The sequence below is a fragment of the Ostrinia nubilalis genome, chromosome 20 (assembly GCF_963855985.1).
Source record: "Ostrinia nubilalis chromosome 20, ilOstNubi1.1, whole genome shotgun sequence".
NCBI classification, from domain to species: domain Eukaryota; kingdom Metazoa; phylum Arthropoda; class Insecta; order Lepidoptera; family Crambidae; genus Ostrinia; species Ostrinia nubilalis.
The window spans coordinates 1,955,624-1,978,863 of record NC_087107.1 but is presented as its reverse complement, the minus strand read 5'-3'; the positions used below and the strand labels follow the sequence as shown (position 1 = coordinate 1,978,863).

The following is a 23,240-nucleotide window of genomic DNA, read 5'->3' as shown; positions in this document are numbered from 1 at the left end:
CATGCGAATTTGAAGAAAATATTTCACCCCCAAGGGTGGAAAATTGGGGATGAACTTTTTTATACGCAATATTTTTAATTTTTAGTTTTTTTTTGTGTTCACGCATTTGAAGTCGGTTTTATTTTTTTTAAAAGTTATGTTTAGACAGTTTTGATGTTTTGATCTGCTAATGAAGTTAAGTCATTAATTAATTAATAGACTTATTTTTTATGGTTAGGTACCTAACTAAATATTTTTTTGGATGTTTTAACGTAAACGACCACCCACTTACACGCCACAAGCAAAAGTATGTTAATATGCCTAATTCCTTTAGGTACGAAATTATTCCTTTTGCAATTAATCGACATGTTTTCCATGGAATAAAAGTATACCTAGCCTACCTACCTATTCGTAGGCATAGTTCACCGTTTTAGAATCAAGTACTAAATCGATTCCTCTTTTCTTTCAGAATCGAGCCTCGAGATGGAAATTCCAAACTAAGTGTCTTCGGCCACGCACCTTCAAGACTTCATTGTATAACATATCCTATGTAAGCAGCCCTCGCCGTTCTAAGAAAGGCTTATTCTAGCGTTCGGGAGAAGAAACATTCTAGTCAGTGTCCATGTTGTGATGACGTCACGGAGCGTTTTTCGTCAAACCTTTTCTAGATTTTTCAGTTTTTCTTTTCTTTTAAGTAGATGTTATGTTTAATTTAAATTAAGGTTGCTTTATGTTTATTTGTTTTTTTTTCGGTTTGATCTTTTGCTTTTAGTCAAATTACAAAATTACTTAAGTAGATATTTTTAAATATTCAGTTACGAGTAATTTATGTTGATTGTATGAGAGGTTATGAAAAACGCTAAGTGGTAGAGTCGATTAGTTAAAAATATAATCGAATAGTTAATCCATGTAAAGTAATTTATTTTCTATTGAATGATATAAAATTGTTTTAAATATAGACTATTTTATAGATTTTTCTAAATACAATCTCTAATTGGTGTTAATAAAGTTTTTCTCATTGTTGAAGGCTAGCATATAATTATGTAAATGTTAATGATCAGTAGATAGTTCGGAGCAAAATATTTCAATTGTAAGTAAACTTATTTTTAAATTTTGATCAATATAATAAGTCGCAAATCAACAAACTTTAACTATACCTAAACGTAATATCGATGTCTTACTTTTAATTTTAGAATAAATAAATAATATCTTATTGTATTTAACTTGGAAATCTTTGCATTTTGTTAAGGCTGGCAAAATGTAACAGTGTAACATAAAGTGGAAATAATAATAAACGCAGTTGCCAATATTAACTTGTTTTACTTAAGAATGTTGTAGTTAACAAATACACTGAATTATACACTTTGAAAAGTAACATTACCCATTCCCATAAGCCACGGTAGCCGAGCGGGAAAGGGGACGGACTACCCGATTCGAAATCCGAGGAACGCGGGTTCGAAACCCGCCGACGCTCTACTATTGTGGTGAGTCAACTCGTAATACAAACATACTTAGCTTAGTTAGTACCTAACTAAATAAAGTACAAAAATGTCTCCGAATTTTTTGCACGACTATTTCATTAATCGCACTCAGAAGGTACGAACCTTTATGGAAACTACACATCGAAGCTACCGAAGCTTACTACGAAGCTTTATAGGTACTACGAACTACTTCTACGAAATCTAAAGCTAGTAAAGCTAGTACAGAATTTTGTCATGAATTGAAGTCTTTCAAATAAAAAAGTCATTGATATAGTCATATAGTACCTACTATGTAGTATGTTGACTAGCATCTTGGTTAAATTCGTCGTGATAACAAATACAATTAATTGTGGCACAGAATATACTAATAAATATAATGTGTTTAAACTTTTGACAATTAACTAAACTAACTTGCCTGACAAGAACTCCGAACATCGTATACGCTTTCGGAGTCTTCCAGTGACTTGGCTAACTTTTAACTTGGTCCACAGGCCAAGTCACGTCACGAATTTTTAAATGTTTTTTATCTTTCGGCAACTGGGCCCATCTTAAAGCAGTTTTTTTGTTTTAGTGTTTAATTTTTTAATAAAAACATTGAAGGTGGGCCCAGTTGCCGGAAGAAAAAAATACAATCCGGCGACTTGGCACGTGGACTAGGCTGAAAGTGGGTCGTCACTGGAAGACCACTTTCGAAGAGTAGGTATCTAGAAACCAAAGCATGTCGATAGTGGAAATATCAATTACTGTAAGGGACAAAACACGACTTTTCAGGAGAGCCAAAAAACGATTTTTTTTTTCTTTATACCTCAATATCTTTTTATGTGATGTTACGATTTAAATAGTTTCTATGGCAAAGTTTCTTAGAATTTTCTGTTCTTTCATAATATAAACGCCAAATTTTCGAAAAATGGGTAGTTTAAAAGATAGCATGTCCCTTACATTAAAAAAACGAGCTTGACTGTACCTTACAATGTTGAAATTTCACAGTATGGAATGTCATGTATGTTGTAAGGTACATTTAAGAATAAACACGACAGTAATATTATTGTAACTTGACAATTTTAACATTGAAACCTGATGTAAGTAGAGGTTGCATTCGAGTATTCATTAACAAAACGAAGAGAAGAGATAGAAACAAGACAACTTAGTGTTCACAAATGCAGTTGGAGGCATCAAATACACATCACCAACAAAACATTTAGTCACTGATGATGCCTACGTCTGCATTTGTGAACAAGTTGTCTTGTTTCTATCTTTTTCTGTTCATTTTTACGCAGTTAGGTTTTTTTTTTCAATCATCGTTCGTTTTAGCCGAATGACGTCCACTGCTGGACAAAGGTCTTCCCCCAAGGATTTCCACAACAACCGGTCCTGCGCCGCCCGCATCCAGGCACCTCCTACAACCTTCACCAGATCGTCGGTCGACCTAGTGGGGGTCTGCAGCACATTACGTCTTCCAGCTCGTGGTCGCCACTCAAGAATTTTTCTGCCCCAGCGGCCATCAGCTTTGCAAGCTACGAGCTCCATCCACAGCCACTTGATTTTAGCGATTCTGCGGACTATGTCAGTCACTTTGGTTCTCCTGCGGATCACGTCATTTCTGGTTCAATCACTACGAGCATAGCACGCTCCATCGCCTTTGACCTTGAGTCTTCTTATGAGGCCCACAGTAAGCGACCACGTCTCAGATCCATAAGTTATCAAAGACTTTTGTCTTGAGACAGTGCGATATTTCAGACGTGAGAATATCACGAAGCTTCCTGAACGTTGCCAGCCGAGTTGGATTCGACGATTGACCTCTTCCTCGAAGTTAGACCTACCTAAGGCTGGTTTTAGTGTCACGCAGACCGTCAGTGCGGATCGCTCCGCACAGCCAATCTGTATGAACTGATAGGGAGCGAGCGATTCCTGCGGACCGCATTACTCTAAAACGCTTCCTCGAAGTTTACAAATCGGCTGTGTGAAGCGGATCCGCACTGGACGGTCCGCGTGACACGTTATAGTGTAGCCTAACTGGACTGTTTGTACTAGGTATATATAAGTGTCAACAACTGCCGAGTGTAGAGTATCCAACCTTTAGAGGAGTGGGTGCAACACGGACATTTGACATGATTTTGTCTTGTCCATGTTTCATTTTAAGACCCCCTTGTTGAGAGGCTCGACTCAGGCCATTGTGCATTGTGCCTAGATCTTCCACGGTCTCAGCCATGGCTATGATATCGTTTGCGAATCGAAGGTGGGTTATTTACTCACCGTTGATATTTATGCCGAATCCGTTCCAGTCCAGAAACAGTTTCGGAGTTTTCAGTTCCCCCTGTCTGCTGCTGCAACTGGTTTCGAGTCTTGATCCTGGAGACGGAACGACATTGTGGCGTTTTCGTACAAGCCTTTCAACATGTCGATGTATCGATATAGGTAGTCAATTTGACACCGTTGGAGAAACTGTAGTAGGTACTGCCCAGGTCTCGATCGAAGCTTTCTCATAGTCCACAAACGCCAGGCAAAGTGACTGACTATACTCCTCGGTCTTCTGTATAATCTGCCGTGGCGTATGTATGTGGTGTACTAAAGCGATTGAGAGATTGAGAGGCTGGAAGTCATCGAGCTTACGAGCGAGACGATTCGTAATGACTCTCGAAAACAGCTTGTAGACATGGCTCGGAAGTGAGATGGGTCTATAATTCTTCAACAAGGTTTTGTCGCCTTTTTTGAAGAAGAGTGTCACCACACTTCTGTGCCATACCGTAGGCGTTTTTCCTTCGAGGATGACGGAATTGAACAGCTTCTGAAGAGCCTTCAGCCCCTCGGTCAAAAACCCAACTGCGTAAAAATGAACAGAAAAAAGATAGAAACAAGACAACTTAGTGTTCATAAGTGTAGTAGGAGTGGGAGGCATTAAATGCATATCACCACCAAAAAAAGTAATTGATATCCTATATGCATATTAACGTAAGGGCCTAATTATAATAAATCAAAAAGTTTTAAATGAAGTAAGGTTCAATGAGTTCAAAAGTTAAAACCAACAGTTTAGGGTAAGGGCTGAATTGTATTATTAAAAGGAATTTACGTCCTTTAAATCATTTGTTTCCCCAAAAGTCGTATTCAGACGACTAAAAATGTTTAAGGTAAGGGACATTTTTTTAAAGATATCAACATTTCAAGTATACCAATCGATAGAGCCGAAAATTCTGAATGCGTTGGTATATATAACTCATTTTGGCCAAAATGTCCCTTACATTAATTGATACTTCCACTATCGATGTATACATCAAAACATTATTTTTACTACAAAACTTTTCCACAGTCGACCTTGGTAATAGGCCTGTTTCGTAAGTATGTAGGTACTCGTAGTAGCATGTCATTACAGTTGAAAGGGCGGCTCGAGGGACCAACTGCTTGCATTATTAAAGGAACGGCTTACACGGCTATGGAATACCTTCAATGATGGAGTTGTTTTTAACAGGCGTAATAGAACGCGTTTTATAACATTACGTTTCTTACAAACGAGTAAGAATTACGAAATTATAGCAACATTCATAACTAAGCTAAATATTACACATTTTTTTCTAAATTGACGCCCGTATTCACAAACATTACTATGAGGTCTCACAGTGCACATGGACGCATAGGGTCACACACGAACCAATCACAGAGCTCTATTCAACGCTATGCGTTCGATTTGCTGCAAACATCGTTTGTGAATACGGGTGTGACATTTCCAGCTTGAGCGTGCTCGTCTATTACCTAAGTATAAACTTGGTATTAAAATTTCATACTTCTGTAGAAAATAAGTATGCTCAAGCAAAAAAATGTTAGGGCATAAAGTTACGAGTTTTTCGAGAATAGATCTGGGTTCGAGTTCCAAGTGGAATTCCGACAAAGGCGAAGCCAGTGTGCTCCGAATACGCATTATTGAGACCAATAAAAAGAACAACATAGTCATTAACGTTGCTTTGTCTACAAACACAGACTTGACAAGGAAAGAACGGCGATTATCTAAAAGTACTATTGAACTGCTACATACCTTTCGTTTCTCGGGAAATACCGCAGTGTCTCAAGACAAAAGTATTCGAGCAGTGTGTGTTGCCAGTGTTGATATATGGATCCGAAACGTGGTCGCTTACTATGGGCCTCATAAGAAGGCTCAAGGTCACCCAAAGGGCGATGGAGCGGGCTATGCTCGGAGTTTCCCTGCGTGATCGAATCAGAAATGAGGAGATCCGTAGGAGAACCAAAGTAACCGACATAGCTCGCAGAATTGCTAAAATCAAGTGGCAGTGGGCGGGGCACATAGCTCGTAGAGACGATGGCCGTTGGGGCAGGAAAGTTCTCGAGTGGCGACCACGGGCTGGAAGACGTAGCGTGGGCAGGCCTCCTACTAGGTGGACCGACGATCTGGTAAAGGAGCTACCTATACCTACATAATAGGTTTAAGTAAGTCAGTGCCTGAGGTCATGAGAGGTGACACGGGAGGGGTGACATTGACATATTACGACGTGACAGGTCGTACAAATCTGACGTCTCCTGACGTTTGACCGTCACAAAATCACTCCCCTTGCCGCTCCCATACCTCAAGCACTGATTGAGTTAAGCGTGGTTAAGCGCTGGACCTATTGGAATGTCTATTTTATTACAAAAAATGAAACCAGTCGTGTAAATTTCATATTTTTTATTAAAACTTTTTCCTTATAAATCCATCGATTGCTAACATAATAATAGAATAGATAGAACGTACATAGAAGCCATGTCTTGAAGTGATATACATAAATACATTACATACATGTTTATAGTGACAGCTAACAACCTTCGTCCGCGCCCACGCACACACGCGAAGTGACAGGCCGCCATTTTGAATATTGGGGTTCCGTTATTCGTGTCAATTTATAAAATGTATCTACAACGCCTTTATAATAATTGCTAATAATATTGCAACAAGCTATGTTAACGATACAATTATACACCAATAATAATTATTATTGTGATTTTCGTAGCATGATCTCTGTCGAGTAAATATTAAGCATGGATATTTCGTAGATTATTTTAACAGTTTATTGATACATTATGGCTATCATAGTTTTATTAATATAGTATGTAATAGGGAGTCATTCTACGAAAACAACAGTTTATAAAGGTGGCCCATCACACTCGTGCAAATTATTCATACAATCAACCATACAAAATTCGCAAAAAATAATCAAAGTACATGATTATATCGTTTGAAAGTATATGGTATAGCAAAAGAAAAATAGTATACTAATGCTCAGTAAGCGACCCAAGTATCTTGGTATAATATATCTCAGTTATAACACTATACAAAATTATATTGTTCATTCACCTTCACTTCTAGGCATTCCGAATAATTTCAACATGAAAGTTGAAGTACACAAATTACGAACTGTATTTTGTTCTCAATAATTTGCAATGCCCAATGACGAAAAAGGCAAATTAAAATAAATATTTACATAAAAGTTCAAGTAACAAAGCTGATTTATTTTATTGAGGACTACATAGTACAAGATATGGTTTATTTATGTATAATGATAATGGCATCGATTTTTCACTATCTCTGAAACTTTGCAACTTGATTTTTTTGGTGAACATTTTTTATATCTACCGCCGTTAAAGCGAAAAAAAAAGGAATTTAATCATTTTCATTTAGTCAAAGAGAGAGTGAATATTCCGATATTCTACCTAATAATGTAAAAGATTAAGCCTGTGCAAGTACATTCTGAAACAAGTAATAAAAACAAGCTATACATGTAAAAATGAACGATCAGTCATATCATATCAAATAAATTGTCCACTTTACTGTCTGTTTTTGTAAAATTAACAATAAATTCATTACTCGTTCCAGCTAAAGATTATGCAAAAGCTAATAACTGCCGTTTGGGACAATTCCTGAGATAGTTGCGTAGGGTAGGAGAAAAATTTATACCACATAGGAATGTTAGTCATGTTTGGTCAGTAAGTAAACCTATGAGCTGTCAGACAGACAAATATTCTGTAAATATTATGACGTCATGAGACATCATTGATTTAAACACTTCAAAAAAGACTTCTCATGTACTTTTTTAATTAATCTTTTTTGGCCACGCCCTCACAATATCTCAGGTAAGTCAAACGGAGCCTACGACAGATAAAAATATTTAACAAAGACTTATTAGGCTATGAAATAGCTTGATACAATTGTTTATCTACCTACGCGTATCGCAGATCAATTACAAATATTCACCTATTTCCTATTGGCAAAATATGTGAATAAGGCCTCAGTTCTATAGTTTTCGAACAAGTTCTAATATAAATTTAACTGAAAACGACTTTATTTAGCAAGGTTTTTAGTTGTGTATTGCATAAACACAATAATAGTATTTTACATAAGTATTAGAGTAAACTTTTGTTTGAAATATAAAGTCGTACATATAAGAGGACCTTTGATGGATAAATATACTTTTTTGTTCACATTATATCATTCAGTAATACCACTTTTTGAAACGCAGAGTAACTGAGTGATGTATTTTATTGGAAGCAGCAGAACAGTAAATATATTAAGGTTATTTATGTATTATATTTTACCAAAAAAGTTTATTTGACCACGATATTGAATGAGCATCACAACGCATAATAATAAGAACCTAAAACTAGCAAAAAAATATTAGTGGAAAACAAAAATTAAATGACAAAAAAACTGCATGAATTAATGGAAATATAAGAATAAATTGTTATTAATAATTATTATTTTGTAACGCTAACTACTTATCATACAATTGTCGTATAAAGTGATTGTTAAATAACTTATTGATATTATTATTTATTGGATTCCATTTTAGGATATCTTGGCTTGCTTAACACAGCTTGGCCTTTTCAAACTATCTGTTATTTTAACTATTTCATAGATTTTTAGGAAGTTTATCATCATTATTTGTTTGTTTTATTTTTTGTACTAATATGACATTCATATTATCATCTGTAAAGTTTGAATCGTTCTATTGATTTTCATAAAATAGAAGATAGTTTCAAAAAGCTCTTATATTTTTATATTGGTGATACATTAACTTTCATCACAAGTAGTGCGTTTGTGAGAGCGACCAAGTAATCATTACAATATTTATTTACGCTCATGGCATCTGTTTTATTTCACAAGTTGATTGAGTTTAGAAAAAAATAATTAAGGAATTGTAAAAAAATTAGGAGGGGAGTTTGATCTGTATATTTTGAACAAGCATTCTGAGAATGATATGTTTTGAAAACGTAAATCAATATTGCAAATATTGCTTTTTAAGGTAGATCAGCCGACCAAATCAAGCTGTTCAAATTGACGTAAATCTAAAGACTATTTCCAAACAACATTATGTAACAAATCATTCAGAGCTCTCATTTATAAGGCATCTCGCAAACAAGTTTATACACGGTTATGGAAATATATTTGCGATGGAAACATCTTATTAAACAAACTTTTAAAACTCGACAAACTGATTTGGTAACCGTTTATAAACTTCAGCATACATTGTACACGTTCTTTTGCTTTCGAATTGTCTTCGTTGCTACATCATAGTCCAAGCGAATCAGTACTCAAGCTGAGCCGTAAGGTGCATTTTCCAACGCACGAAAAAATCGGACGCAATTCATTACATATTCTATCCCGCTCTCACACGCCTTCCTCTCCCTCCCACAGTACGACGAGGAAAGCAATTGATTTCTACCGGCATGGATTAAAAAACATCACAATAAATAGAAACTTATAATTTACACGAATTTAATACAAACCGCTGCTACACGGTATATTATACACAACCTATCGTGATAACATCAAACGCGAATTAATGATACTTTTAATGAAACGACTCATTAATGTTATATCCCCTGATCCTAATGATACACTCCCGGCTAACGCGATGTTAACTGTATGAAAATATTATTTATTTGTAAATGACTTGGAAGCGATGACGTTCGGTAATTCGCCTATACGCAAGGTAAGAAGCTACATCTCAATCTTAGTTGAATCAAGGAGTTGCAATATAAATGCATTATTAATTATAATAATTATTATAATTTAGTTCTTCCAACATTTCCCGTTCAATATCATACGCATTGACATTGCTAAAACTGCATTTCTTTAAAAGCCTTCAGTTAATGTAACAAGTGGGAAATTATTTCCCATTGAATTTTTTAATGAAATCCGTTCATTTTAGCTCAGTCAATGCTTCATCTATTTAATAAGAGCGTCATTCACCAACAACGCGTACATATTGGCTGTTTTCAAACCTTCTGGCATAAAATACCATACCTTTCTCTTTATTTTATCATTTCTTTGATTTAAATATTTTATTGAATCGTTCCTTCACTTCGTTAGCACCTTCATAAACTCTTCATCCAACATTCTTTTATCCTTTTCTAATAATTTCAATAGAGCGACGTTTGTTCTAAAAAGAGTCACTATTGCCCCAGATTATTTTGTACTAATTTTAACCCATTAAATCCGAGCGTGTGCAACCGTCGCCATTTTTTTCGCACTACCTACTCATTGATCCTATTCAAACCGTATAAATATCTATAACTATAACTGGCAATCCGCTAACCCAACTAACATTAACTATAAAGTCACTTTTTATTGAAAGTAAAACACTTGTGCAGCACCAAAATAAAATAAAAATTAGTACACAGATTACGATAATCGTCTGGTCAGGTAGCTGTAGTCTTGTCAGTCGTTGACCTAAACTTTGGTCTGTACTAAGAATAAATTCGTCTGTAATTGGTCTAAAATAAAAAATTCCAGCCTAAGGACTAAGTGCCATCCCTATTATTTAACTTGGGCCTACTCACGATCTGTATCTCGGCGCAGTAATGACTCCATAGAGCGTCTCGTAGTACAGGGAAAAGTTGAGGGCACCAGACCACGTGGTAGATCACCAATGAGATGGACGGACCAGATCAAGGCCGCAACTAAGTGCTCGGTTAGCGAAAGTACCCGGAAAGCTGCAGTCCGCGGGGAATGGCGCCGTATTACGAGGAACATCACTCTGAATAGTGATTCAAAATGATGACCACGACCACTCTGACAAGAGTGTACCGACTGAGAAAGAAGTACTCACGATCACTGGTTCATTCTTTGCATTTCATTTACGTATTAATATTTAATTTAACTCATTTTTTATTTTATTACGCTTTAGACTGTCCAGCTTCAAAAATGGTGAAACTTTTCTATCGTTCACCATTTTGTGCTAATAGGCTCTTCCAGTAAAGTTTTAAATAAAACTGCTACCTGACCAGTCAATACTACGCCTTCAAACTCCGTAGAAAGTAAAAACCCAAAAATGAAGTTTATGACCAGTATCTTAACTACGCCATGACCATGTATTTTTTTATTGAAATTCAACGCTATTGTTTTTAAATATCTTCATCGAACCAGCCAGTGTCTGAACAAAATCTGACCGCAATTCAAAAATAGAACAAGCTAGACTTTTTTTAAATATCAAACCAGCCAGTGCTTCTGAACAAAACTGACCGCAACTCAAAAATGGAACAAGCCAGACTTATTTTTAAATATCAAGCCAGCCAGTGTCTGAACAAAACCTGTCCGCAACTCAAAAATGGAACAAGCCAGACTTTTTTAATGAGGGCTATCGTTTTTATACTTAACAGTTGGCACCCCTGGCGATTGACAGGACCTAACTCTACAGTGGCGCCATCTTTATGAGTGCAAATGCGATAGTCCTCCTACCACTTTAGCACTCACCAGTTGGTGCCACTGTCTTCGCTACTAGCAAGTGACAGGACCTTACTCTACAGTGGCGCAAACTGGTGAGCGCTAAAACGATAGCCCTCATTAACAAACCAGCCGCAAATCTAACCTTTCACAAACCAGCCAATATCTACGCCTTGGGCCGACATGATCCTTGCTAGTGCCACCGCTGGCCGTTAGATGGCGTTCTGAAGCGTGAGCGGGTGCGCCGCGTTGTGCCCGTTGTGCGCGGCATAGTCCTCGGCCTTGGTTAGGGCTTCGCCCCGAAGTTCGGACTGGATGAAGGCGGCCGAGACGCGCGCCGGGTGGTTGCCGTTGCTTGCCTCCGGGACGGGCTTAACCGACTGCTCTTGGCTCGTGTCCTCAGTCTGGAATGGAGTTTGAGTTGTTGATAATGAGTGAAGAAGACTTGATGCTAATGAGAATTGAAACTTCCTCTCCAAATAATCTACTGAATATTAATCTGTCAGATTTAAAAGTCTACTGAAATTGCCAGGGCCACAGAAACTTCAAAGTCAATGTTATAGATGACCCACGCTGAACTGTCCCACCAAACTCAATGACAGGGGGGCGCTACCATCGTTCAACTATATGGTTTTCAACATGGCAAAAATCGGAACCAGCGATCTTGTATTGACGGTGGCGCCCCACTGTCAATGTCATGCATAGGACAGTTCAGTATTTTGGAACTATAGTCAGGTCAACGTTGTGAGGATGAGTTTTTTCATCAAATCGGAGATGAACGGAACGGGCAGGTTATTATCAAAAAAGGGAAGCGGAGCGGAGATGTGCAGACTTCTCTTTCTGAGAGGTCTTTCAGTTTCTTTTAGCATTCGTCCCGTGCGTCCCGCTCAATGCGATGCATTTTGTATGTAAACGTTACAGATATTAGCTCTGCTCAACAGTGTCCACTGAAGCTGAAAAGAGACGCGTATGGTCTAAATAAGGAAATTTTCTGAGTTGTTTACAACACATCTCGCATTCTTTCACATCGTCTCCGATTTGGTGCAAAACGAGCCTAAGAGTAGGCGCACACCGTTGATTTTTCGTCGGCCGATAGTTTAGTCGAGCAGTTGATCAGTATGGGCATGTATGGGAGTGCGCACACTACGCCGATTCGATTTGGCCGATTCTTCATACAATTAAAAATCGGGCACAACTATCGGCCAACTAAAAATCAACGGTGTGCGTCTACTCTAAGACTAAATAGAAAAGAGAGAAAATTCTGGTGCCTTCCCAACCCGTGTCTAGTATGGGTAGTGTTCCTGCAGGGCTACTTCGAAACGCTGTTTACGTAGTTTCAAGTCTATCTGTCACCGTCGCTGTTACTGGCATCTCGCTGTGCGTGAGAGGGATGGCAACATTCTAAGCTTCAGTACTCACGTCGTGTGGTCGGGACAGCCCCAGCGGGTCGGCGTGCGCGTTGCCGTTGTTGCGCGCCGGCTCCGCCGCCTGCGGAGCCTCCGCGGACTGAAGGGATTACAATAGGTTAGCTTGTTTGCTAAACAAAAGTTTGGTATACCGGTGCAGAGCATATTATGGCTATGAGGGGTTGAATTCGACGAGTTGATCCTGCGCACTTGCAATAATGAATGAGGGTTTTCGCGAATGAAAGATCCGCTAGATGGCGGGACGTGGATGTGGGGTCTGAATGCTGCGTGATTGGTGGATTTTGACATATCTGTCAATGTCATGTCAAAAATAACCAATCATGCAGCATTTGGACCTCGCGTCTACGTATTGCCATCTGGCGGATTTTTCATTCGCGAAACCCCTCATTGATAACGCACCACATACGCGTTTTTGTAGGCGGTGCAAGTGGTGCGTTATACAATTAATTTATAGCAAGTGCGACTATTCGTATGGCATGCGGTCAGGCATGCGACACCCTCGGTTGTCATTTTCTTTTTTTTTCTATTCCGTGTCTGTTTTGCATTACATGTGCTTTAGAAGATTTCAAAGAAGTTCTTCAGGACAAGAGACGGTTAACGCTTAACCCATTTAAATATAAAAAAAAGTTTTGTTCAATAATACCACTGTTTAAATGCGCTTTTTGTTAGATATTATTTTAAGCTGGTCCACTTGCAACTTTTATTGTGAACAGTTTTGTCAAGTAAGAAACAAAAGTCTTAAATTGCTGAGCAGGTACTTTTATATCGTGATCGATTATAGCCCGCAGAATTGCTAAAATCAAGTGGCAGTGGGCGGCGCACATAGCTCGTAGAGACGATGACCGTTGGGGGCAGAAAAGTTCTTGAGTAGCGAGCACTAGGTGGACCGACGATCTGGTGAAGGTCGCGGGAAGAACCTGGATGCGGGCAGCACTTGACCGGTCATTATGAAAATCTTTAGGGGAGGCCTTTGTCCAGCAGTGGACGTCATTTGGCTGAAACGAACGAACGAAGAAACACTCCTATTTCGTGAAAGCAATTCAATGATCATCCAATCGTACCTGACTAGTAGGCAGGCCGAGCAGATCGCCGGTGGCGACCGCATTCCCATTGTCAAGCGGCGCGGGCGCGGGCGCGGCCTTGCTCTCCTGTTGCTTCTTCTCTTCTTCTTGTTGCTGGAAGACAGAAGATCGTTAGCACATGGGGACGTTAAAGCAAGGGTAGGATCATTTATTAAGTATGTCTGTCACAGAAAAACTTTATCGCGCGCGTCCCTGTTTCAAAAACCGGGATAAAAACTATCCTATGTTCTTTCCCGGGACTCAAACTATCTCTATGCCAAATTTCATCAAAATCGGTTGCGAGGTTTAAGCGGGAAAGCGTAACAGACAGACAGACAGACAGACAGACAGAGTTACTTTCGCATTTATAATATTAGTTGGGATCATCTTTATACGTAACCACAGAATAAGTAATAGTACAGGTACAGAAGGATTACTCCGCAAGACGATTTAAATAAATGCGAGTCTTGCTACGACGCGATACAGTGGAATTCAGCTCGCACAGCACTACGTACCTACAATTTTATTCACCTACAAGTTTTGTCTCTTTCTATCGCGTGCCTCTGAACTCTTCTTACGTTGTTAGGGTTGCTGTCTAGTGAAAAATTAATTAATCTACTTATATGTAATGACAATGAGGTACGTATGTAGGTAAGTACGCATTCATTATGGAAAACCTTGGGAGAGGCCTTTGTCCAGCAGTGGACGTCATTTGGCTGAAACGAACGAACGCATTCTGAGCACTGAGCAGTAGTCATGGTAGGTTAGGTTCCTATACTATCCTAAGAATTATTGATTACCTACATGACCAACATACCTTTCAGCATCTTTGGGAAGCGAAAAAAAAGATAAATCCGGTGTAGATTTCTTTTCGAATTTAAACACCCGAACCCCGCACAATATTTATTTCTTTTTATGTCCATTTTTAAATAATACTTCGATCATAGAATTAGGTACATACTACAACGCACGCCAGCGTCCTGACGGGCGCGCGCGTGACACTCGACTGATATAATACCCGCCGGCGGGGCGCTTCGCTGTAGGTAATTATCGGATGTACCGCGCGGAGTGAGCCAGGCCTGACGTAACCTACATACTTGCATAGTTGGCTGAACTAGTCGAAGTAAGATAGTGTAGACACGCACTTCACTTCTTTCGAGCAAATTCGCCTCGCTCGACTTCTGAAAGTTGATGTCGTTGATTTCGCGACCGAGTTAAAGGGCCCGAAGCGTTCCAAAATTTGAACACGAAGTGCCTGCTTATACTCCTCTCTCTCTCTCTCTCTCTGAAGCTATCTCACTCTCCCGCTTGTTATTTTTTTATATACACAACGAGGAAGCTCTTCGCCTGTATCTCACCTGATGGTAAGTGACGATCAGGCCGAAGGTGGAAGCGAGCTTCACCCGGAATCCTCAACCACGGAGGAACTGCCTATCTTATTCTACCTCTAACTGCCGAAACACAACAATGCTGTTAACATTGTTGTTATGGCGACAGACTTAGGTAAGATGGTGGTAGCTAGCCAGGCGGACTTGAAACAAGCCCTACCACCAACCAAACCGAACAGAAAAATCTGCCCCCACTGGGAATCGAACCCGGGACCTCTGCGTCTGAAGCAGGTGGTCTTACCACTAGACCACAGAGGCGGTAAGATATTTATACCTCAGCTACCTGTTACACTTCTCGCAAAGTTGGTCCAAGCTAATAAAAGTAAGAGAGTGTATACACGCACTTCACTTCGAGCAAACTCGGGAAATGCTTTGTGCATACTGGTCGATGGGGACGGCCATTGGGTTATGTGGGACTCCCTCCGCTTACTCACTAAGGGCTATATTTCACCGGGACACCATGGCGGCGCAACTATTGATGTGCCGTTCCCGAGAACGCTCTCCTCACTGAGAATATTCTCGGGAGCGCTCCCGGGAGCGTTCTCCTAAGTGAGAAAGGTTGAGAATCATGTTTATCAAATGGAAATAAACAAACTTTCTTAAGTAAAATAGTTTTAAATGAAGTCGACAGATAAGTGTATATTAAACAATACACTCTATTTGCAGAGAAAGGCTATATTCTCAGTGTTCCCGAGAATATTCTCGGGAACTTTCTCGGCAATATTCTCGGCAACTGTTCCTTTATTATATTTTATTTATTTCGTCGTGAAATGTCGTTTTAATGATATGTTAGATGACAGAAATTTCTTTTTACATGCAACTAAATAATATAACTGTAAATTTTTTCGTTTTTAACACGCTTTTATTAGGTCGTCGTGTATGTAACTAACTATGTAATGGAATCTTAGAATCTGATTACATGCATTTCTAAGTCTTGTATCATCATGAAACTTTATGCAGATTAGATGACAATACAATATTGTGGTACCAGCTGGTCTGATGATGGGACTGGAAGGTGGCCAAAGGAACTCCTAAACGAAACGGTGGAATCACATCGAATTTGGGTTCATTGGATTTGTCTTTTCGATATCTTTAAGTACTAGATAATGTCCAGGCTCCTAATGATGGAGTCAGGAGGTGGCCATAGGAACTCCTAAACGAGACGGCGGAAACTCATCGAGTTTGGGTTCGTTGGATTTGTCTTTTCGAGCACTTTAATGCTAGATGATGTCCAGGGTCCTGATGATTCCTGTTAGTAATTAAAAGCGTGTTTTTAGTTTTTTAAACTATTCTTTACATTTGACATTAAGGGCATATTTCACAATCGCTTAGTAAGGGCCTGTTTCGCCACTTCTGGATAAGTTGTGGATAGCCTGTCTGACAGATCATTTGACACATTTTTATATAAAATACGTGCTAGCTAGATTGAACTTAGTCTGTACGAGATTAGAATGGTTCTTAAACAGTTGAAAAACAACAAGGCACTGTAATCACAGCTGAGCTTCTAAAATCAGGTGGAACGCCGGTACTAAAGGCTTTTCAGAAGCTGTTCGATTCCGTCATCCTCAAGGGAATTACGCCTACGGCATGGCAAAGAAGTATGGTGATACTCCTCGTTAAAAAAGGCGACAAAACCTTGTTGAAGAATTATAGACCCATTTCGCTTCTGAGCCATATTTATAAGCTGTTTTTGATAGTCATTACGAATTGTCACGCTAGCTGGCTTGACAACTTTCAGCCCCCCGAACAAGCCGGTTTCTGAAAAGGCTTTAGTACCATAGACCATAAAAATATACGCCACGGCAGATTATACGGAAGATCAAGGAGTATAATCAGCCACTTTGCGTTTGTGAACTATGAGAAAGCCTTCGATTCGATTGAGACATGGGCACTATGGGCAGTGCTGCAGTCTCTCCAACTGTGCCAAATTGACTATCGATACATTGAAGTGTTGAAAGGCTTGTACAAACACGCCATAGTAACAGTCCGAAACCTATCCAGTTGCAGCGAGGAGTGAGACAGGGATACGTCATCACTACCGCCCTAGAAGATGTTTTCAAGCTTCTGGGCTGGAGCGGATTTAGCAGGAAGATCTAGGCACAATGCTCGATGGCCTCAATAGAGTCTCTCAACAAGTGGGTCGCAAAATGACCATGGACAAGATTTAAAAATCATGTCTAAAAACCGTGTTGCACCCACTCCTCTAAAAGTTGGAGACTACACTCGAAGTTGTTGACAACAATGTATACCTGGGACAAACAGTCCAGTTAGGTAGGTCCAACTTCGAAAAAAAAAGCAATCATCGAATCCAGCTCGGTTGGACAGCCTTCGGGAAGCTTCACGATATTTTCACGCGGCGTCTCCGTCGCGTCGCCGCTCCACTTTAAATCCGCTTTGAATCCGCTTGAAATCCGCCAGAGTGGCAAGGGCCTTAAAACTCAGAGGCACACTCATGTTCAAATACCGTAGCCGAGTCCTAAAGCCGCGGTACGCGTTCGCCACGAAAAGAGTGAGCAAGACAGCAATATTTCACTCACACGTTTCATGCCTTGTTTATAACGACTAGTCTTAACGCCCAGTTAATAAAACATCGAAGCATTACAAATAATACCACATATAAACAACAAAATTAAAATTAAAACTAAATGTATTCTGTCGAGAACACTGAGAATATTCCCGGGAGCGTTCTCGGTTCTCGAGAATATTCTCACTGGGAATATTGCCGGGAACGAGAACTTTCTCAGCGGCACATCTCTAGGCGCAACCAGTCGCCGCTACCAACAAAATGTATGCAGCTTTGCGCAACCAAACGGACACCAGGTGAGTAACTCTCTATAGAGCTGTATACATTTTGTTGGTAGCGGCGACTGGTTGCGCCGCCATGGTGTCCCGGTGAAATACGCCCTAAGGGCGGGGCCTACCCACTAAAACCCGACGGTGTCCACCGGAGTCGCGTATTATTGTCCTAGTTCGGACATTCGTCCACAGCTCCGCCTCAAGCTAGCTCGTTAGCGAGGCCACAAAATATAACAGAAGACAAACTCCATACTAAACGCGCTCGAGGCACGCACACATAGACACCGCTCTAGCAAGACTGTCTTGGACGAATGCAAGCGCGACGTGGCGCGACAGACGTTCGCCACACGTTCGCTGTGGTTCGCTTGAGTCACGCGCCGGTCAACCGCCTGTGATATTATTTTGTTTTGCGAAATTGACGAAAATGAGTGAACAGAAAAAGTCGTATTATAATTGTTCGGTATTTGGTTGCTTAAATGAGTTTAAGCAACCAAATACCGAACAATTATAATGATGAGTCATTAAATACCGAATTTTCATTTTTTAAATTAGCAGTTGATTCGGGGAGGTAAGTAAGTTATTTATTTGAATTTCAATTGAAATTGAAAGCCAACTCAATTATTAGGAATATCGAATTGTTTTAGAGAGGTTTTAGGAATTATTGGATAACTAGCTTTTGCCCGCGGCTTCACCCGCGTGAAATTTAGTTTGTCACAGATCGTCATAAATTATAGCCTATATGTTATTCAGGGTTATAAACAATAATACTGTAAAGTTACATCAAAATCCGTTCAGTAGTTTTTGCGTGAAAGAGCAACAAACATCCAGACATCCAAACTTTCGCATTTATAATATTAGTTGGATAATAGTGTCAACCACTCAACTAAATACTACTTCCTTCTCGTGTATTTGTTTGCAAACTATTACTATAATAACGTACTAAATATAAATAAGACGTATACGTGGATATCTGTTATTGTCTTTCTTGCATAGTATTAAGAGTAACATTTTTCTATCATAACGAAATAAACGCAACACATGACAAGACAACCCTAGCGCGACGGCCGAGCGTGCGAGCGAGAGAGGTATACAAAGCGAGGTACATACATGAGTTTACCTTCTGTTATATTTTGTGGCGAGGCTCTCCGGCTTCGAGGGAACCCCCATTACGGTCTGCTCTATGCCGCTGCTCAGTCAGCTGAGATATACTGAGTTGTGCGCTAGACCTAGTACTCTCTGAACCTATCTCACTCTCGCCACTTGTTGTATGCGCATAATTATATTGCTGTCACGCTCGCACACTCACTGCGGGCGCCCGTCGCACAGTCGCGACAGCAATATAATTACGCGCGAGCGATAAGGATGGGTAGCTTGGGGTCATTGGACAAAATTCTACGTGCTCGGCGACCAGACTTTAGCCTCTATTATTTTCTGCCTGCTACGACGAGCAATTTTCGTTCCTTTTTAATACCTGAGTCCTCTCTCGGCCTTATCCGTTCACAGCGGCTCGGCTTCTGTTCACTTTTTGCTGCCCAGTCCGCTGTGCTACTGGCCTTCTTGAGTAAGCCTTTGGTTATTTTCTCAACCTGAACTTTCTTTCCCTTTCTCCCTCTGAAGCTATCTCACTCTCCCACTTGTTATAGTTACCTTCTTGAGCCTGGTGCGCGCCATGATGGCCTCGACGCGCTGCTTCTCCTCGGCTTGTCTTCTCCCGCCGCAGCCTCTCTCCTGAAGCTATCTCACTCTCCCCACTTGTATAGTCTGGTCTGTGAGCACGTAGAATTTTGTCCAATGACCCCAAGCTACCCATCCTTATCGCACACTCACTGCGGGTACGCGTCGCACAGTCGCGACAGCAATATAATTAAGCGCGAGCGACAAGGATGGGCAGCTTGGGGTCATTGGACGAAATTCTGCGTGCTCACAGACCGGGCTTTAGTGTAGTTACCTTCTTGAGCCTGGTGCGCGCCATGATGGTCTCAACGCTTGCCTCCTCCCGCCGAAGTCTCTCTCTCTCTCTCTCTCTCTCTCTGAAGCTATCTCACTCTCCCACTTGTTGTATAAAACCTGGTCCGTGAGCACGTAGAATCCCGTCCAATGACCCCAAGCTACCCATCCTTATCGCTCGCGCGTAATTATATTGCTGTCGCGACTGTGCGACGGGCGCCCGCAGTGAGTGTGCGAGCGCGACAGCAACATAATTACGCGCGAGCGATAAGGATGGGTAGCTTGGGGTCATTGGACAAAATTCTACGTGCTCACAGACCGGGCTTTAATATAGTTACCTTTTTGAGCCTGGTGCGCGCCATGATGCTCCTTCTCCTCGGCTTGCCTCCTCCCGCCGCAGCCTCTCTCTGAAGCTATCTCACTCCCCACTTGTTGTATAGTTACCTTCTTGAGCCTTTAAGCGATTCCGTGCTTTTAAGCGATTTTGTGAAAAACATTATTGGCAGGTAGTTGCTAATTGCTCATAAAAAGGCCCTCTTAAAGGTTTTAAACCTTTGTTTGTCACCTGTCATCCGCTTTGCAATGGAGGGAAGTCGAACCTTAATTTCGAACTCCTCCTATGTTCTTCTGATTAATTTCGTTGCGGGTCCAATGACACTTTAACTTTTCCCCGGGACAAACTTGACCTTCATTGGTTGGGTTTTTGTGGCGGTCAAGCTGTAGATCCTGGCTACACAGGAGTTGCAGTGGTGGGAACGAGAGGTGGGAATAGTCCCGTTACCTTCTTGAGCCTGGTGCGCGCCATGATGGCCTCGACGCTTGCCTCCTCCCGCCGCAGCCTCTCTCTCTCTCTCTGAAGCTATCTCACTCTCCCGCTTGTTGTATAAAGCCTGGTCCGTGAGCACGTAGAATCCCGTCCAATGACCCCAAGCTACCCATCCTTATCGCTCGCGCGTAATTATATTGCTGTCGCGACTGTGCGACGGGCGCCCGCAGTGAGTGTGCGAGCGCGACAGCAATATAATTACGCGCGAGCGACAAGGATGGGCAGCTTGGGGTCATTGGACAAAATTCTACGTGCTCACAGACCGGGCTTTAGTGTAGTTACCTTCTTGAGCCTGGTGCGGGTGAGCGCCATGATGGCTTCTCCTCGGCTTGCCTCCTCCCGCCGCAGCCTCTCCTGAAGCTATCTCACTCTCCCCACTTGTTGTATGTCTGGTCGCCGAGCACGTAGAATTTTGTCCAATGACCCCAAGCTACCCATCCTTATCGCACACTCACTGCGGGTACGCGTCGCACAGTCGCGACAGCAATATAATTATGCACGAGCGATAAGGATGGGCAGCTCCTTCTCCTCGCGCTCGGCCTCCTCCCGCCGCAGCCTCTCCCTCTGAAGCTATCTCACTATCCCACAGCGACGGACGTCAGCTGTACCAGTTCTTTCCCATCGTGGCGGTGAGGCTCTCACTCGGCTGGGTTGAACCTGATTACGTGGTTTCCCAATTGTTACCTGAGCACGGTTGCTTCAGGCAGCGCCTACACAGGATGACGCTGTGCGAGTCTGCACTATGCCCATGCGGCGAGGAAGTCGAGGAGAGCCGCGATCACGCACTTTGGGAATGAAACCTCTATGACGAAGCTCGACAGAAGATGCTGGATGCGATACGGAGAGCCGAGCAAGGACCTGGACCTCTAGCATGAACAATTTTCGTCTTCGAATCGTTTGCGTATTCGACAAAATTCGATACACAACCTTCGAATTATACGATAATGTGACAATTTTGATTGTCAAAATAAGTTTCGTGCAACTATTTCTCATATTAAGTTCACTTTACGACACGTTCACAAGGGCGCTGTTGTAGTTTTCGTACTAAATTTCGATGGCGATTCGAATACGCAAACGATTCGAACTCGAAAGTTTTTCGTGCTAGCCGTACTGTTTATCACCAGGACCTCACGAGTAGTCGCAGTAACTGGATCGCGCTGCGCGAGTTCGCTATAGATCTACAGTTACCTTCTTGAGCCTGGTGCGCGCCATGATGGCCTCGACGCGCTGCTTGCGCGCGAGGCGCTCCTTCTCCTCGCGCTCGGCCTCCTCCCGCCGAAGTCTCTGTCTCTCTCTCTCTCTCTGAAGCTATCTCACTCTCCCACTTGTTATAGTTACCTTCTTGAGCCTGGTGCGCGCCATGATGGCCTCGACGCGCTGCTTGCGCGCGAGGCGCTCCTTCTCCTCGCGCTCGGCCTCCTCCCGCCGCAGTCTCTCTCTCTCTCTCTCTCTCTGAAGCTATCTCACTCCCTCACTTGTTATAGTTACCTTCTTGAGCCTGGTGCGCGCCATGATGGCCTCGACGCGCTGCTTCTCCTCGGCTTGTCTTCTCCCGCCGCAGCCTCTCTCCTGAAGCTATCTCACTCTCCCACTTGTTATAGTTACCTTCTTGAGCCTGGTGCGCGCCATGATGGCCTCGACGCGCTGCTTGCGCGCGAGGCGCTCCTTCTCCTCGCGCTCGGCCTCCTCCCGCCGAAGTCTCTCTCTCTCTCTCTCTCTGAAGCTATCTCACTCTCCCACTTGTTATAGTTACCTTCTTGAGCCTGGTGCGCGCCATGATGGCCTCGACGCGCTGCTTGCGCGCGAGGCGCTCCTTCTCCTCGCGCTCGGCCTCCTCCCGCCGAAGTCTCTCTCTCTCTCTCTCTCTCTGAAGCTATCTCACTCTCCCACTTGTTATAGTTACCTTCTTGAGCCTGGTGCGCGCCATGATGGCCTCGACGCGCTGCTTGCGCGCGAGGCGCTCCTTCTCCTCGCGCTCGGCCTCCTCCCGCCGCAGTCTCTCTCTCTCTCTGAAGCTATCTCACTCTCCCACTTGTTATAGTTACCTTCTTGAGCCTGGTGCGCGCCATGATGGCCTCGACGCGCTGCTTGCGCGCGAGGCGCTCCTTCTCCTCGCGCTCGGCCTCCTCCCGCCGAAGTCTCTCTCTCTCTCTCTCTCTCCCTCTGAAGCTATCTCACTCTCCCACTTGTTATAGTTACCTTCTTGAGCCTGGTGCGCGCCATGATGGCCTCGACGCGCTGCTTGCGCGCGAGGCGCTCCTTCTCCTCGCGCTCGGCCTCCTCCCGCCGAAGTCTCTGTCTCTCTCTCTCCCTCTGAACCTATCTCACTCTCCCACTTGTTATAGTTACCTTCTTGAGCCTGGTGCGCGCCATGATGGCCTCGACGCGCTGCTTCTCCTCGGCTTGTCTTCTCCCGCCGCAGCCTCTCTTGAAGCTATCTCACTCTCCCCACTTGTATAGTCAGGTCTGTGTGTTATCGCTCACTCACTGCGGCCGCCCGTCGCACAGTCGCGACAGCAACATAATTACGCGCGAGCGATAAGGATGGGTAGCTTGGGGTCATTGGACGAAATTCTGCGTGCTCACAGACCGGGCTTTAGTGTTACCTTCTTGAGCCTGGTGCGCGCCATGA

The 23,240-nt window shown here is 42.2% G+C and overlaps 2 protein-coding genes across 2 annotated transcripts in view; one reads left to right on the top strand and one right to left on the bottom strand.

The window, feature by feature from the left end:
- Positions 1 to 1,288, top strand: part of LOC135081447 (tachykinins-like) — an 84,537-nt gene extending 83,249 nt beyond the window's left edge. The window contains exon 3 of the mRNA XM_063976138.1: positions 449 to 1,288. Coding sequence (XP_063832208.1) covers positions 449 to 480 — 32 coding nt within the window. The 3' untranslated portion in view covers positions 481 to 1,288. The remainder of the gene's footprint in view (positions 1 to 448) is intronic.
- A 4,826-nt stretch (positions 1,289 to 6,114) lies between these two features.
- Positions 6,115 to 22,831, bottom strand: LOC135081843 (ensconsin-like). The gene is made up of 8 exons (XM_063976623.1): positions 22,808 to 22,831; positions 22,654 to 22,761; positions 22,362 to 22,481; positions 21,947 to 22,066; positions 21,797 to 21,916; positions 13,652 to 13,765; positions 12,583 to 12,669; positions 6,115 to 11,567 (listed from the first exon to the last, which is right to left on the bottom strand). The coding sequence occupies exons 1-8, from the start codon at positions 22,829 to 22,831 to the stop codon at positions 11,376 to 11,378; spliced, it is 885 nt and encodes a 294-aa protein (XP_063832693.1). The 3' UTR covers positions 6,115 to 11,375.
- Between the last annotated feature and the right edge of the window lie 409 nt (positions 22,832 to 23,240).